The sequence below is a fragment of the Polypterus senegalus genome, chromosome 15, assembly GCF_016835505.1.
Source record: "Polypterus senegalus isolate Bchr_013 chromosome 15, ASM1683550v1, whole genome shotgun sequence".
NCBI classification, from domain to species: Eukaryota; Metazoa; Chordata; class Cladistia; order Polypteriformes; family Polypteridae; genus Polypterus; species Polypterus senegalus.
The window spans coordinates 54,733,270-54,750,574 of record NC_053168.1 but is presented as its reverse complement, the minus strand read 5'-3'; the positions used below and the strand labels follow the sequence as shown (position 1 = coordinate 54,750,574).

Below are 17,305 nucleotides of genomic sequence, written 5' to 3'. Positions count from 1 at the left end.
GCATGTAAAATAATAATATATTATAAAAATATAATGTAACATAATAATATTTTGTAAGCGATGTGCAAATACCTGAATGAATATCTGCTTATAGTTTAATGTAATTTGTATATCATACATTATACAGTACAGGTGTTTTATTTGATGTGTAATTTTTTGTTTGAGAATTTATCCTCAGTTAATAATTTTTACAATTTGATTATGTAAAACATAATATAATATATTTGTGATGAGCAAATACCTGAATGAATATCTGCTTATGGTTTCGTATAATCTGTTTATCATACATTATACAGGTGTTTTAATTAATGTGTAATTTTTTTGTTTGACAATTTGTCCTGAGTTAATTATTTTAACAATTTGATTAGCCCAACCATCATGGCTTTGAATCCTATACTTGATCAGTCCGTGTGGAGCTTGCATGTTCCCTCCATTTCTGCAAGAGGAGTTTCTCCCACATTGGGTTAATTAGTGGCTCCAGATTGGTTGTATGACTGAGGGTGTGTGCATGAGTGGACCAGGTGTCATGTCTTTGAATGGTCCCAGCTTTGGACCAAACAGAATCTGGCCCCAAGCCCCTCAATTGGATTGATCAGTTTTAAATATGTAGTGTTTTTTGTTATTATGTACCGAAACATAAACATTTATAATGCAATATGTACGCTATGTGCAAATTAGCAGAATCTCATGAACCATAAAACAATGTAAGACTATCATTTGGTTAGATAGAAATACAGTAACAGGTAAACTAGAAATGCTTTGTTTCTATTTGTAAATTTGTACACATTCTTAATTGTATCTAACACCACCTAAAATAATTTTCATTCATTGCATTTTCTGAGTGTTTGTTATTCACATGAGGTCCAAAGGAATAATTTAAATGTAAAATTGTATCAAAAATATCTAGAAATGAGCAGTTTACTTAAGTTAATTTTACCTTTAACTTGTTAGACATCTTGATTCCTGAAAACGTAAAATATGTGATAGTTATTTGTAAGTGTATTTAACGTAGGTTTCTGTTACAAAACATGTTAACATGTTAATTTAATATTATAATAGGAGATCAGTTTTTTTGATGATCATAAGAATAGTGTGGGCGTTTTGATAACAAGACTTGCAACTGATGCCTCTCTTGTCAAAGGGGTAAGTACTATCTGTGGAGGATAATGCTTATGAAGAAATTAATCTACTGTACAAAGCTTGAATAAATAAAAAGAAAAATATAGTGTTATGTTATTAAGATGTTGCTTTTCTTTCTTTAATATCTAGGCTGGTGGTTCAAGACTTGGACTAGCTATTCAATCCATCTGTAGTCTTTTAATTGCTGTAATCGTCGCATTTGTATTTAGCTGGCAGTTAACTCTCCTTATCTTAGCCTGCATTCCATTTCTTGTTGGAGCCAACTTCATTCGAATGAAATCTGTGGCTGGCCATGCTTCCAAGGATCAAAGTGCTCTAGAAGCCTCTGGAAAGGTATTTGCTTTTTTGTTCAATAAATTTTAATTTAAAATTATGTGCTATCTGTGAACATGCTTTTGAAAAAAGAAACAACTGCAAAATGTACTGTTGTGTCAATTTAGGAAGTATTACTGTACCACTGTCAGCGGATATAAGTGGGTGTCTAGTACTGGTTTGTGCAGTTTTGTGTATAAACTGCAATATTTTATGCTTTTCACTGTGAAGCATTGTAGTTATATATATACTGCTCAAAAGAATTAAAGGAACACTTTTTAATCAGAGTATAGCATAAAGTCAATGAAACTTATGGGATATTAATCTGGTCAGTTAAGTAGCAGAGGGGGTTGTTAATCAGTTTCAGCTGCTGTGGTGTTAATGAAATTAACAACAGATGCACTAGAGGGGCAACAATGAGATGACCCCCAAAACAGGAATGGTTTAACAGGTGGAGGCCACTGACATTTTTCCCTCCTCATCTTTTCTGACTGTTTCTTCACTAGTTTTGCATTTGGCTACAGTCAGTGTCACTACTGGTAGCACGAGGTGATACCTGGACCCTACAGAGGTTGCACAGGTAGTCCAACTTCTCCAGGATGGCACATCAATATGTGTCATTGCCAGAAGGTTTGCTGTGTCTCCCTGCACAGTCTCAAGGGCATGGAGGAGATTCTAGGAGACAAGCAGTTACTCTAGGAGAGCTGGAGAGGGCCATACAAGGTCCATAATGCATCAGCAGGACCAGTATCTACTCCTATGGGCAAGGAGGAACAGGATGAGCACTGCCAGAGCCCTACAAAATGACTTCCAGCAGGCCACTGGTGTGAATGTCTCTGACCAAACAACCAGAAAGACTTCATGAGGGTGACCCAAGGGCCCCATGTCCTCTAATGGGCCCTGAGCTCACTGCCCAGCAGCATGCAGCTCGATTGGCATTCGCCATAGAATACCATAATTGGCAGATGCACCACTGGTGCCCTGTGCTTTTTACAGATGAGAGCAGGTTCACCCTGAGCACGTGACAGAAGTGAAAGGGTTTGGAGAAGCCATGGAGAACATTATGCTGCCTGTAACATCATTCAGCATGAGCAATTTGGTGGTGGGTTAATGATTGTCTGGGGAGGCATATCCATGGAGGGTCACACAGACCGCTACAGGCTTGACAAAGGCACCTTGGCTGCCATTAGGTATCAGGATGAAATCCTTGGACCCATTGTCAGACCCTATGCTGGTACAGTGGCTCCTGGTGCACGACAATTCCTGGCCTCATGTGGTGAGAGTATGCAGGCAGTTCCTGGAGGATGAAGGAATTGATACCATTGACTGGCCTCCACACTTTCCTGACCTAAATCCAATAGAACACCTCTGGGACATTATGTTTTGGTCCATCCAATGCCACCAGGTTGCACCTCAGACTGTCCAGGAGCTCAGTGATGCCCTGGTCCAGATCTGGGAGGAGATCCCCCATAACACCATCTGTCATCTCATTAGAAGCATGCACCGATGTTGTCAGGCATGTATACAAGAACACAGGGGCCATACAAAGTGCTGCGTACAATTTTGAGTTGCTGCAATTAAATTTTGGCAAAATGGACTAGCCTGCCACATAATTTTTTCACTCTGATTTTTGGGGCGTCTTTGAATTCAGGGCTCTGTAGGTTGATCATTTTCATTTCCATCAAACGATGTGGCATCCTTTCCTTCCTAACACATTTCCCAGTCTATATCAGTATAGATATCCAGGAGGATTTCTTTTTCCCATTGAGATCTGATGTGTTTTCAAAGTGTTCCTTTAATTTTTTTGAGCAGTTTATATAGGTAAATGTCTAAGAAAAATGAAAACAAAGGCAACAATTTGCTTATATTTACAAAAGATAATTACAGCAAAACTTGTAATTTTCAGATATTCAAAAGTTATTAGTATTCCTTATGAACTTAACTTTCTAAAAGGTCTGGTTAATAATTCACAATCAATTTAGTACTGCCGAAATCTAAAAAACACTGGCACGTACCATTTTAATTAAATTACAAGCACACACAACTTCTCTAGGCACATACTATGACCAAAACAAATTTTGTGAAAACCTTCAGAAAACAGATTTCAATATCTATCCGTATAGAAAGAGTTAGGTTGACATCAGAGTACATGACACAGTGTGAGCTCTAGTAAGAAAACATGTCAAATGTAATATCTACTGTTGCTTTCTCGTTGAAAATTAGGATGTCAAACTATATGACTAGAAATTGTAAGGGGTAATTGATTACACAATTCTGTCCAAACTTTTTGTCAAAGGTCAAGGCCTACTATTATACTGCAAACAGAAATATGTATTGACTCCAAAGTTGGACAAATATATATATTTGAAGAGAAGTAGTGTGTTAAAGAAGTTATGAAAAAGAAAAGGAAACATTTTAAAAATAACATAACCTGATAGTCAATGTAATTGTTTTGTCACTGTTATGAGTGTTGCTGTCATCAAGGATTTGATTATCATTATTTCTTTCAATCAGGTTTGTATTTGGAGGGCGTGTTGTTTTGAAATTACATTCTGTGTTTGCAAACCGTTGTAAACATAACAGGTTTCATTCATCGAAGTGTTCACTACACAAATTGCTACTCGTGAATGTAAGATGTTTAACAGGCATTCCCGGTATTAACTTGTGCTAAACGTACCATGGTGTGACGTAAGAGGAGCTGACTGTAAAAATGCAAGGAGGCGCGTATTTTGAGCGAAAAGGGAGAAGACAGTGAAGAAGCGGAAAAGTGAGAAGGAAAACTGTTTAAATAAAGAGCTAGTAAGGTGAATGGAAAGAAGCACCCAGCGGTAAAGCAAGGAAGACTTCGTAATAAGGACGGTTCGGTGCACGTAGAAGGTGTAACAATAAGATTGTTAAGCCTTATGATAATGTTCCTGCATGGAGGATTTAGAGAGATGCACTGGGAGAAGTATAATCTGGACCTCTCTACAGTTTCGTTTATTTTCGGGTTGTAATGTTCATCAAATTTACGTATCATTTGGTCCAGTGGCGGACCGTGCATTTCACACCTAGGCATTTAGTAGTGCTCCGTCTGAATCAACCCGCCCCTCAAAAACTAATTTATGGTTATAAAAACCATCTTTATATGCAGAAATACATTATAAAGAGCCGCTGCATCGCAGATAGATAACTCTCCTGTAGCCACAATAAATGCCTTTTTATTGAATAGACAAACCAGGGGTGAACAAGTTCCTTTCTACTGTAGCTACAGCCGCAACACACATAAAAAACATCAATAATAACTCAAACTTGCAATATTATTTAGGAAAATCGCAACAGTTTACTGACCAAAAATTCAGAATATTTGTAAACAAAATGCATCCTCCTCTCTTTCCTCAAAGACAGTTCAATTACTCTGTCGTACAGATTATCTGTGCGCTTCAGTTCCATAAAGTCCCTTTCTGTTGCATCGAAGCTAATGCTGAAAGCTGAACCTGCCCTGTTGTATTTCTGACATAAGTTTTAATTCGCTTTAGAGCTGAAAATGTCCGCTCGACAGAAACAGTGTACACGGGAATGGTCACTGCCAAATATACCAATGTATACAGCTGCCCCATGCTCTCAGATTTTTCTGAAGGAAGTCAAGGAGATCAGTGGGAGATTTTCCTGTAACATCATCCATGGCGTACATTACAGTCAGTTCTGATTTTAGCCAAGGCAGATCAAAAACTGCTCTGTGGGTCTTGTGTTAAACTAGAGAAGACTGCATGCGGGAATTTTTTCTTGCATTCCTGAAACTTCTGGAGGTCGAGGAGCATGACAAATATCAGTTTTTTGTGGTCTTGAAATCTGGTCTCTGTCTGACAAATAATATTGTCCAGAATCCTGCCATGGAGTTGGCAGTAGTGCGCGCGAGGATCTTGCACTCGGAGCGCCTGCGGTGCGTTCAGTGGCCTCGTAGAGTTCCTCATATCGGCTTCTATCCAATCAATGGGTCTGAATACGGTGATGTTGCAGTAAGCTTGCTAGAGGGCCCTACTGACACCAACTGAAAATCTAATTGGTTGAAGCAACAGTTTAATTGACATTTATTCTGTGTTAGAGAGAACGGATTGTGAAGGCCTCTCTGCCTGGCAACACATGATGGCTGAAATGCGATTGGTTAAATGCTTTAATACGAAAATACATGTCTGGAAGCAGCACAACCATCGGAAAAACTATGAAAGGAAGCAGACAGACTATTTGGAATTATTTAAGTATTCATGGACAAATATAATTAACATCAGTTTGTGATTCAGATATTTTTTTAGGCCAGCAGAGAAGGCCTTGCAGGCCCTGACGGCCCACCACTCAAGCTCCTGGTTAACTCATCAGGCCTTACATCACCGGTCAGCGCCTGAAACAATTCTCTGCCGCTCTCTTCAATAAGATAATGGAATAATCTGACCTTAGTGTTTTCCTCTGCCTCCGGCATTGCAAGTTTTGTGTATAATGTGAGCTCGTCCTTTCATGTTCTCCATGACTTCGCCATCTCTTTAGCATCGAGGCTTTATACCCTATCTTGTGCGATCTTGTGATGTCCATGACTTTATTTAATTTTAGCTCAGACCCGGCATTTAAAAGTTTCTCTCACACTTTCGCTGAGGGAGGGTTTCCACAGTAGCTGCACTTATGAATATGCTAGGAACAGTCCTTCGCCCGCGAATATTTACCTTATATGGGCAGGCACTCAATTACGTGGGAGGCGACCGAGCTGCAGGTTATGGCCGTATAGAGTATATGGATGAAAGTAAGTTCCAGTTATGACCGTTGCACGTAGAATTTCGAAATGAAACCTGCCTAACTTTTGTAAGTAACATGTAAGGAATGGGCCTACCAAATTTCAGCCTTCCACCTACACTGGAAGTTGGAGAATTAGGGATGAGTGGGTGAGTCAGTCAGTCAGTCAGTGAGGGCTTTGCCTTTTATTAGTATAGATATATAAAATACACACACATACACAGTACATACAGTAGCACCCTGTCCAGGTTGAACAGGTTGAAGCCTGGTGGGTAAGTGACTGTTGGGTCAATCGAGGAATGGTGGAGAACAGCATGGAGGACTGACTAAATATTAGCCAATCCATGTTTTTTTATTTGTCACTGTATTTATCTGTAATAATACTGTAGTGTAGGCTATTCTTGAGCAACGTGTCTTTTTTTTTGGCTGAGGCCAAAAAAGTGATTGGATGAAGAAATAAGACTTACAGTTCATGTAAATGAACGTTGTCAGCACAAGAGCACCACTGAACAACCTGAGGCTATAATAAGGGAGATAAATGTGCCTGGCGATGAAATGAATGAAGAAGAGGTGTTGCTTTGCTAGAAACTAAAGGTGTCAGTTCAGGGGTGCACAGGAAAAAGAGACTGGGTGATATACAATGTGGAAAATGAGCTATGAAATGGTTAAAGAGAAGTTAAGCATAACTCAATCACATTATCCCTACTAATTACGTGTTTCAATTAAAAAGAAAAGTCAGTCAGCAGGCCATCCAGTAATTGATATACTGCAGAAATGTTTTACTCATGTGCAATTATATACTGTATACCATGTTCAACAGTAAGGAGCTTCATTCAACTAATATTAGCCCCTAGTAAAAATAATAAAAATATTATTTACAGAAAAGTACTTAATTACATAGTACTTCTTACACATCCAGTTAGCTGATGGCAATATACTGTGGCACACTATCTTAAAAACATTCATTCCTGTGTGATGCCGGGGAACACGGCTAGTATATATAGAGTCTGGAACAGAGGTCAGTATTAATAGAAGCTGATGTTCTGGTAAAATATTTCTAATAGCGATGTATATCATTTTCCATGAAGTTAAAAAACAAAATGCAACAGCTTTGCAAGTCTGTTATCTCAAAATGAAGTTGATCTTGAGTAAAGATCGGCATTTTATGACTCAGTCTTGCCAAGCTTAAACTTGATCCATAGCAGGTTATCAAACTATAAACAACTACTTGATGTTAGAAACATGAATTATCATCTTCAGTTTTATAAAATGCGCTTGTATGAAGCTCACACACTCTAGAATAATGTTCTATTAACAGACTGTCAAATATTAAATTATTATGCCAACACGGTCCCCATTATATCTGGAGAAAAGTTAAGACTGAATTCCATTATAAAAACATCTACTATCAGTTTTGTATGGTGGAGGCATTTTTTTTGTAACTTCAAGACCAGGATAACCTGCCATCACTGAAGAAATGTTGAATTCTGCTCAGTATCAAAAGAGTATTCAGGACAATTCTGGTTGTCTGTTACCAGAAGCAGGGTGAAGAATAATAAACTGAGAGTTTTTGAAAGGCATAGTTAAAATGCAAACCTAAACCACTGCAGAAAACCACAAATGTCACTTTGACATTAAATATGGGAAATACTTCATTGTAATTATTGCCAATGAATCAATCCAAAGAGGCACTTATTTTTTTAAAATTAGCATTAGGGTTTGATAGTTTAATTGATCTGATAATATTCACCTTGAAAAATATGTAATAATACTTAAAATCAGTATTTTTCTCAATGTATAAAAAGCTTCACTGAAACTTAATGGAAATGAAGAATGAGATAAGCTGTTATATTGTTAACAGAAGAATTTCTAACGTGACTTTGTTGTAAAAAAACAGCAGGCTAATAGAGATAAAATCACAAGCCTGTTGTATTTAAAATATTTGGCACAGTGATTAGCACTGATGCTATGTGGATCCACCATTCTGGGATTAAAATACCCTCCCAGTCATTATCTTTTTACAATGTGCACATTCTCCCTTATACCGTATCTGTGAAGGTTTTCCTAAAACATCACTAAAAGGCACGTGTCATTTTAATTGGTGGTTCCAAGTTGGCCCCATGTGAGTGTGGATGTGTGTATGAGTGAGACTTGTAATGGTTTAATATCCTGCCCAGGGCTGATCCTTGCCAAGCACCCAACGTTGCTGGGACAGGCTCTGGTTCCCATTACTTTGAAATAGAGAACACTGTTTTTTATTAAATGTCCAGTTGATACAAATAGCAGTAATTTTTTGTATTTTGAAATATTTGAAAAAACAATGCTTCTCAAATTCTAGTTCATTATGGGTTTTTTTATCTATTTAATTGTTCAGAAAATATTATTTCTACATTTTAGATTTCCACAGAAACTGTTGAAAATATCAGAACTGTTGTGTCATTAACACGTGAAGAAATATTTTTCAAAATGTACTGCAAAAGTCTAAGAGGTCCATACAGGTAGGTAACTTTTTAAATTGTTTTGCTTGATGATTTACTATAACATTCAAATTATACTAAAATGTGAAAAGAATATAGATGCAGGGTCTTCCAAAAATTGAATTGTGGTTCTATAGCACTTGCAGACTCTCCCCATTTCTGCCTGTGTTTTTCTCTGGCTTTACCTCCCAAATCCTAGGTATGTGCTTGTAAGGTAAATTTTGGAAAATCAAAATTTGTCTGGTGTGAGTGGGTATATATTCAAGTGTGCCCAATGATGAACTGGCACCCTTTCAATGTTTAGTTCCTACCTTGTGCAGTTTGGTGAGATAGGCCGAGCACAAAACCTTGAACTGGAGGAAAAGGCTTGAAAATGGATGATAGTGAACAATGATGATGATGATTATTACATATAAAAAACCCATTTATTTCTCTTTTCTTTGCAGGGCAGAACTGTATAAATCGCCACTCTATGGTCTAACTTATGCTATTGGCCAGTCAATTAACTTTTTTGTAAATGCTGCAGTTTTCCGATTAGGATCATGGCTTATTGCACATTGCCAAACACAATTTGAAAATATGTATATGTAAGTATTTGTTTTTAGAGGTTGTATAAATTGCTAACATCAGAACAGTACCATAGTTATTACTGCTCCCTCAAAGTTCCAGGATCCTGGGTTTGAATCCCATGCCTGACTATTATTTGTGTGAAATTTCCATATTCTCCGCATGTCCTCATGGTTTTTTTCTCCATAAACTTAAATTCTCCTCACATATCACCCAACATGTGTGCACTAGGGTGATCCACAAACCAAAGCAAAGAGTTGGTGTTTGTAAAGTCATTTCTTCACAGGATTTATCTTTGTCCATTAGGAATACCTTGCTTACTTGTGAAATTTTGTCCTGATTGTGAAATATTTAGATGTTGCTCTATTATGAACATTTTATTGCATTGTTACTACCTACATACTCTTGTGTGTGGATCTTAACTGACGAAGTGATTAGTAAACAAAAAAATCTAAAAATGAAACAGAAAATATTCTAGTGGTAATGTGGAATTTCTAGAACAGTCAAGTATTAAGTAAGAGTCTCAAGAACATTACAGCAGTAAGTAGGACTTTTACTTTTAGCCCTTTTGATGACAGGGTCTCAGCAAAATCAAAGGAAATGATGCTGCAAAGCGTGCAGCCGCCACTGTTACCAGACATTCCTCGATATCTTAACCTGACTAATGATTGAACAGCTAAAGTTGGAGGATCTGGTAACAGAAAGAACAAAGTCCTTCTTTGATATCTTTATTGGAAAAGTCAATAAAAGATTTAATTTGTTTTGTAAGAAACCACCAGAACAGTGAGCAGGTGAACTAATCTTCAACAAATTTTTTAAAAGCGTTCATCATGCATTCATCAAAGACAGTGCTAATATTGTAGACCTAGAAGTGTGGAATAGTTTTCTGCTACTTAGTTCAAATGGCCTAAAAATTGCCAAAAATTATTTTTATTAAAAATGTGTTTTTTTATAAATATGATATTATATTATAAATATAATAAAGAAGAAAACTAGCTGTGTGAAGAACAAGAATCTGTTAGGTGTTCATTTTTTTTTTGCACGCTAGTGTACACATGTGCATCAGGTTAATTTTTAGTTCTAGAATGGCTTGAGTGTGGCTACATGCATTAATGGTGTCATGTCCAGAACCTTTTCCTGTCTTGTGCCTAAGGCCACTGAGATTGTTCCTGGCCCTCTGCACATCTGAACTTTATTTAGTATGTTTGTGAATGCTATGTTATGTCAGAATTATTTACAGTATTCAAAAGTAAAGTTTTTAAACAGGAGGAATCCACTTAGAATGACAATGGCCATCAGAATCGAAAATGAGTATAATTGTGACCTTTAATACTTGTTAAAAATGTTGTATTGCAAAAGATGAAAAGGACAAAACAATGCTAATACAAATGTTAAAAGCGAAATAAGAAACATTCAATTGTTATTTGTTTTAGTGTGCAAAACCCATTCTTTCTCGTATCACACTTATTTAATTTGTTTTAAATTTTTTATTTATGATAACAGTGTTAAAATATGATTGATTAATTTTGTCAAGGGTGTATGTACAGTAATAATGTGCCCTTTTTTCCTCTTAGAGTTTTCTCTGTAATTGTATTTGCGGCAATGCAAGTTGGACAGTCATCATCTTTTGCACCAGATTTGGGTAAAGCTAAAGTATCAGCCCAGAGAATATTTGCTCTACTAGAGAAGAAGCCAAAGATTGACATATATAGTACTGAAGGTCGAAAACTGGTAGGTGATTATAATATACAATATGAGTATTTCATATATGTATATTGTGTATAATTATACACTTTATATTAAGATGTTTCCTCCCACAGTCCAAAGACTTTGAATTGGTAAATTGTCCCTAATGTGTGTCTGTCCAGGGACTGTTCCTGCCTTATGCCCACTGCTTTTTGAGACAGATGCCATTTTCCCCGTGACCCTTTTCAGGATATTAAGATGTTGGTCAGCTGTAATTTAGCAGTTAGCATACCCTACAAATGACTTGCATACCATCTACTGTTGATCCCTGTTTTGTGGCAAGTGCTTGTGGCTGGCATGTCACAGATTCTGTAAATGTTTTATGTATGATAATTTTATATCTTATTACTTTTTCCTTGTATAGGATCATTTCGATGGCAACATTGAATTCCAAGATGTCCACTTTGCTTACCCTACTAGAAAAAAAGTACAGGTGTTGCAAGGACTTAATGTGAAGGTTTCCAAAGGACAAACACTTGCACTGGTGGGAAGTAGTGGATGTGGGAAAAGCACTTCTGTTCAGCTTCTTGAAAGATTTTATGATCCAATTAATGGACACGTGGTAAGGCAATCATTTGGAAATAGTGATAAAATGATTACCTCTTCTAAGATTGTGACCTTGGAGTGGGTAGAAGGCTTATGTGGCTAAGTGATCTTTAGAAATATGTTCTCTGGGTATTTGTACTTCTGATAGGGAAAATTCTTCTACATGCAGGAGGTCAAAAATTTATTTTTCCAATTTAGTTTTTAGTTATTTATTTATTTGATTTGCATGTACAATGAACTGCATACTATGTTCTATTGTGCTTAAATAAAAATAGAAAAAACTAGTAATAGTAGTATTTGTATATCAAAATGAATGCAAGAAGCCAAACCTGGCACGTATCTATAATAAAATATAATCTAAGAAGGTGTATGTAAATTCATTATGCATGCAATGTAAGTATAATATTTAAAATTACATTTGTGACAGAAGCCTATTTCATCTGATCTTCCCTTTTGCTAACTTTTTTTTCTTGCTATATTAAATGTGCTGTTGCTGCCATTTTTTGTTTTATTAAAATTATGACGTTTTTGAATTGTAGTTTTCTTTAGTGCACTAATTTTTACACTGTATGTTCATCTTTTTAGCTTGTAGATGGAAATGACATTACATCTTTGAACCTTGCCTGGTTACGATCACAAATAGGCATAGTTTCCCAAGAACCCATTCTGTTTGATACATCTATTGCTGAAAATATTAGATACGGAGATAACAGTAGAAGCGTGACACAAGAAGAAATTGAAGAAGCAGCAAAGAAAGCTAACATCCACAGTTTTATTGAAGATTTACCACAGGTGAGTGCACAATTCCATTCCATTATTGACGACTTTTAATTATACAACAGATCATATTATTCTATGGGTGGCACGGTGGCGCAGTGCCAGCGCTGCAGCCCCACAGTAAGGAGACCTGGGTTCGTTTCCCGGTGTCCTCCCTGCGTGGCGTTTGCATGTTCTCCCTGCGTCTGTATGGGTTTCCTTTGGGTGCTTCAGTTTCCTTCCAAAGACATGCAGGTTTGGTGCATTGCAGATCCTAAATTGTCCCTAATGTGTGTGTGTGTGTGTGTGTGTGTGAGCCCTGTGGTGGGCTGGCACCCTGCCCAGGGATTTATTCCTGCCTTGCGCCATGAGATTGGCTCCAGCAGACCCCATGACCCTGTGTAAGGATGTAGCGGGTTGGGAAATGACATGACATAATATTATTCTAACATTAAACAACACCCAGTGCTCAATGAAGTGAATGAATAGATTTTATCTTCACTCACCACAGTCACTCAGCAAATGCACTTAAATTGTCAAATGGGTCTTTTTGTGAATAAATTGATATCTCTATTTATGAAACACAACTACATATGATTGTGGGCTACTATATCTTCAGTATTAACCATCACTGCCTTGGAGGTTTCTAAGGTCACCAATTTAAGGCGGATGCTCTGAATGACTCTCCAGAGTCCACTTCAACACCTTAGGTTTTTAAAGATGGAAGAAGAGTGATTTTTACTTGGAACAGGCAGGATCTTGCTGATAAGAATGTAACACAGATAACCTGGATGCTGCCGTGTATGGCTAGCAATTTAAAGGTAGTTTATTGTTCAGTGGTGTAGATCCATTAAATCCACTAAATATAATGGTATGATAGTGTCTCTGAAGTCTTAAAAGACAACCCTGACCCAAAATGTGATTTGAATGCTTGGCTGTCAGTAAACCCAAAAATGTGGTTTAAGGGTCCCTTTCTATCTTAGGATTCTATCTAGGGACTTGACTTTAGAGTGTGGAGCAATTTAGGTATCAGCATGATTTCAAACACAGAGAATTAATTACTACATGTTTTTTTTATTGATTTGGCCCTATCAATGATTAAAAACCGAGTCAAATCTAATGAAAAATGAATAAATAAAAGGACACTTGAAATTCTACCAAAAGTAACACCATATTTTGCAGTCGGTGGCAGTTAATCAGCATGTTTGCATGGCACATTCATTGTGAATAAATAAAATCTAGTGCTAGTATTTGAAATGTACATGTTTTCAGGAGGCATTGACAAGCTTTCCAAAAGGTCTGAAAATAAGACATTGCATTGCCTTTTTATTATTAGTACATTCATTTATTGAACAAAGACGACTTACCTCTCTAAATATGATCATATAGGACAGACAGTTTTATTTGTAAATTATTATTATATATAAAAATACATCTAATTCATGACTAACAAGTTTTTGCTATATAAGATATGTTGAAAATAGACTTAATTTTCTCATATTTGGAGATGTGCTAAAATTCTTTTTGGACTTTAAATGTTTGATTACGTGCCTAGCAAGAACAGACTGACTGCAATACTATGAATAATTTTCTAAAGCAAATTATTAAAATTAAATTTTAAGTGTAAGAAACACTACTATGAATAACAAATTAAATATGAACTGAAAACTAATGTGGTAATGGTTTTCAAATTTTTATTTGTAAAGAAATACAGTACCAAAGTGGGAGACAAGGGAGCACAACTTTCAGGAGGACAAAAGCAGAGAATTGCGATTGCACGTGCCTTGCTTCGAAATCCAAAGGTGCTGCTTTTGGATGAGGCCACATCAGCACTTGACACAGAAAGTGAAAAGGTTAGTAAAAGTGATTAAAAACTGGAGAAGGTATATAGAGTTGTGTCCATTACCATATCTATAAAATGGTTGAGATGGGTTAAGACGTCCCATGAATCAAGAATGAATCAAGCTACTGTTGACCTTCTACCGTTGAACCATCAAGAGTGTTTTAGCATACTGTATTTCAACATGGTATGCTGGCTGTATAGCAACTGACAGGAAAGCTCTGCAGAGGGTAATATCCACAGCAGAGAAAATCATTGACTGCTTTCTGCCCTCCTTGGAAGATATCTGCAGTGCCCAATGACTCCGCCGAGCCAGGAAAATCATTAAAGACCCTTCCCATACTGGCCACTCACTGTTCTCACTACTGCCCCCCAGCAGGTGGAACAAATGGATTAAGAGTAGAGCAAAAAAGATGTACAGATATTTTTATCTTGATCTTAAAAACACCAGCAACTCTACAAGTAAAGGAGTAAAACTCAAAAAAGTGTAGAGGTTCTAAAAATGGTTAGGTCAAGATCTAGATCTCCACTTCTTTCAGATGCTGTAGAAGGACTTTAAAAGAGCCGTGTGTATACAAATTTCCTCAAATAGCAATGACCTGGAGTAAGTTTCTCATAAAATAATAATAATAATAAATTGCATTTATAGAGCGCCATTCACAAACCCAAAGTCTCTTTACATATAGATGGGCAGGGACAAAAAAAGATCACACAGAAGACAAAAGGTTGGCAAAGATGAAAGTTTTGAGTTGAGATTTAAAGGTGGAGAAAGAGGAACAATCTCAGAGAGACTGTGGAAGAGAGTTCCAGAGTTGAGGGGCCATAACATTGCAGGACCTGCCTCCCAGGGTGGAGAGTCTAGTGCATGGAACAGTAAGGAGATAACTGCGTGAGAACTTGAGAGAGCGACTTGGGGTGTATGGAGCTAGGAGTTGAGTGAGGTAGAGAGGGGCAAGGTTATGTAGGGCTTTGAAGGTGAGAAACAGAATTTTGAATTTAATCCTTAATGGAACCGGTAACCGGCTCTATTTAATAAGGGCGCTCACAAAAAGGCAAGCTTCAAAAGGGCAACCTCAATTGAGCGCGAATAAAGGCGTTCGTAGATAATTTAGTTCAAATGGCTCTGGAATATGTGAAGAGCAACAAAGGTGCAGATCTACTCGTAGTCGAAGGCTACACATTCAGAAAGGAGAAAACTATCAACGGGAAACACATCTGGAAATGCACTGAATATAGGATTGGAAAATGTTTGTCTCCCTGTCATACCAAAAATTGATTATCCGGATGATGATGTTGATGTCTTTGAAGAGCTGATGGACGCGCCTTTCTTTGTCAACAATTACAGAGACATCAGCAACCTGCTTGGTTACTTCCAAGACACATGGATCGGATGCCCATCACGACGCAATTTATGTCACGAACCGATCTTCCCCATCAGCCTTTGGAATGTCTATGACCGAGCGATCTATGCTAATAGACCGCATCTCGAATATCTATGTGGCACTGCACATAATCTACAGCTTTAAGTGTAACACAACAATGAGTAAGAGCAGAAAACAACGAAATGTAGAGAGCTTTAGAAATAGTTCGTTAGAAGTTCATGCATTAATTAATTGGATGTTTTAATATTCTTGCTTTTTTTATACTTTCAATCATTGCCTTTATCTAATACATTTTCTGTAATAATTTTGTTGCGTTTGCCTTTATTCGCTGCGCTCAATTGAGGTTGCCCTTTTGAAGCTCGCGTTTATGTGCACGCACCTTTATTCGCTGTGCCCAAGTCAGGTCACTCTTTTGAAGCTCGCCTTTATTTACGCGCCCTTATTGAAAGATACCCCAGGTGACCAATGAAGCTGGGAAAGAACTGGGGAGATGTGAGCAGAACGCTTTGTGTGGATGAGGACTCTGGCTGCAGACTTCTGAATGTATTGTAGCCTCTGTATAGATTTTGCAGAGAGACAAATGAAGAGGGAATTACAGTTATCAAAGCCAGACATTATGAATTAATGAACCATAGTTTGACCATCCATTAAAGGACAAAAATGGATGGAGGTAAGCAATGTTATGGAGATGATAGAATGAAATTTTGGACAGAGACCTAATGTGTAGCTCAAAATTAAGTGTTGAATCAAACAAAACACCAAGGTTTCTGACAACAGGAGCAGGTATGATAAGTGTACCAGAGAAACCGAGAAGTTAGTTGCCTTAGAAAGTAGGGAGTCTCTACCTATCAGTAACACTTCAGTTTTATTAGTATTAACTTTAAGAAAGTTATTTTCCATCCATAGCTTAAGATCAGTGATGCAGTCAGTGAGTGCTGGGCAGCGAGTCTGTAGGTGACTGTATACTAAGGTATAAATGTATATCGTCTGTATAGCAGTAGATGTTAAGGCCATGACTGTGAATAATCTGACTCAATGGAAGGATATAAAGTAGAAAGAGTAATGGACCAAGACGTGAACTCTAAGGAACACCACACGACACAGGTGAGGTGAAGGATTTAGATCAGCCGAGTGTTACAAACTATTGCCTATTAGAAAGATATAATGTGAACCATTGAAGGGCTAAGCCAGAGATTCCTACAGTGGAGAGGTGTGAGAGGATGATTTCATGATTAACAGTGTTAAATACTGCGCATAAGTTAAGAAGGAGGAGAATATTAAGAGAACTGCAGTCTGCAGACCAGAGAAGGTCATTAATTACACGGAGAAGAGCTGTCTCAGTACTGTGCTGTATAAAAACCCAGACTGAAAAGGCTCATAGATTGTATTGTCTAGAATAAAGGCATGGAGTTATGTAGCAACAAGCGTTCCATCACCTTAGCCAAAAAAGATAGAGGCCTGCAACTGGAGAGAGAAGTAGGGACAGAATCTGAAGCGAAACATGCATTTATCAATGAGGAAACAGGGATACTAATAATGGATGAGCATGTCTTAGGCAGAGAAGTGGGGGCAGGATCAAGCAGACAGGAGGAGGAATTAGACTTATTAATTAGTTCAGAGATGGTGAGTGAGAGTCAAGAAGCAAGAAAGAAGTGAGTCTTGATGATGGAGATGGTAGATAAGAATGAGTGAGTAATTGAGGTGTGGAAGGGAAACTGTGATAGATTTGATCAATTTTGGTATCAAAGAAGTGTAACAAAGCTTGACACTGTTCATCT

The 17,305-nt window shown here is 37.4% G+C and overlaps 1 protein-coding gene across 3 annotated transcripts in view; it reads left to right on the top strand.

Annotated features, from left to right (window-relative positions):
• LOC120516128 (ATP-dependent translocase ABCB1-like) overlaps positions 1-17,305 on the top strand; it is a 506,684-nt gene that overhangs the window by 49,011 nt on the left and 440,368 nt on the right. For 2 of the 3 annotated variants that reach the window (XM_039737588.1, XM_039737586.1), the window contains 8 exons: positions 1,060-1,143; positions 1,270-1,473; positions 8,611-8,711; positions 9,137-9,277; positions 10,832-10,988; positions 11,368-11,565; positions 12,135-12,341; positions 14,012-14,158. In XM_039737588.1, the coding sequence (XP_039593522.1) occupies positions 1,060-1,143; positions 1,270-1,473; positions 8,611-8,711; positions 9,137-9,277; positions 10,832-10,988; positions 11,368-11,565; positions 12,135-12,341; positions 14,012-14,158 (1,239 nt within the window). The remainder of the gene's footprint in view (positions 1-1,059; positions 1,144-1,269; positions 1,474-8,610; positions 8,712-9,136; positions 9,278-10,831; positions 10,989-11,367; positions 11,566-12,134; positions 12,342-14,011; positions 14,159-17,305) is intronic. The other variant, XM_039737587.1, reaches the window with a different exon arrangement.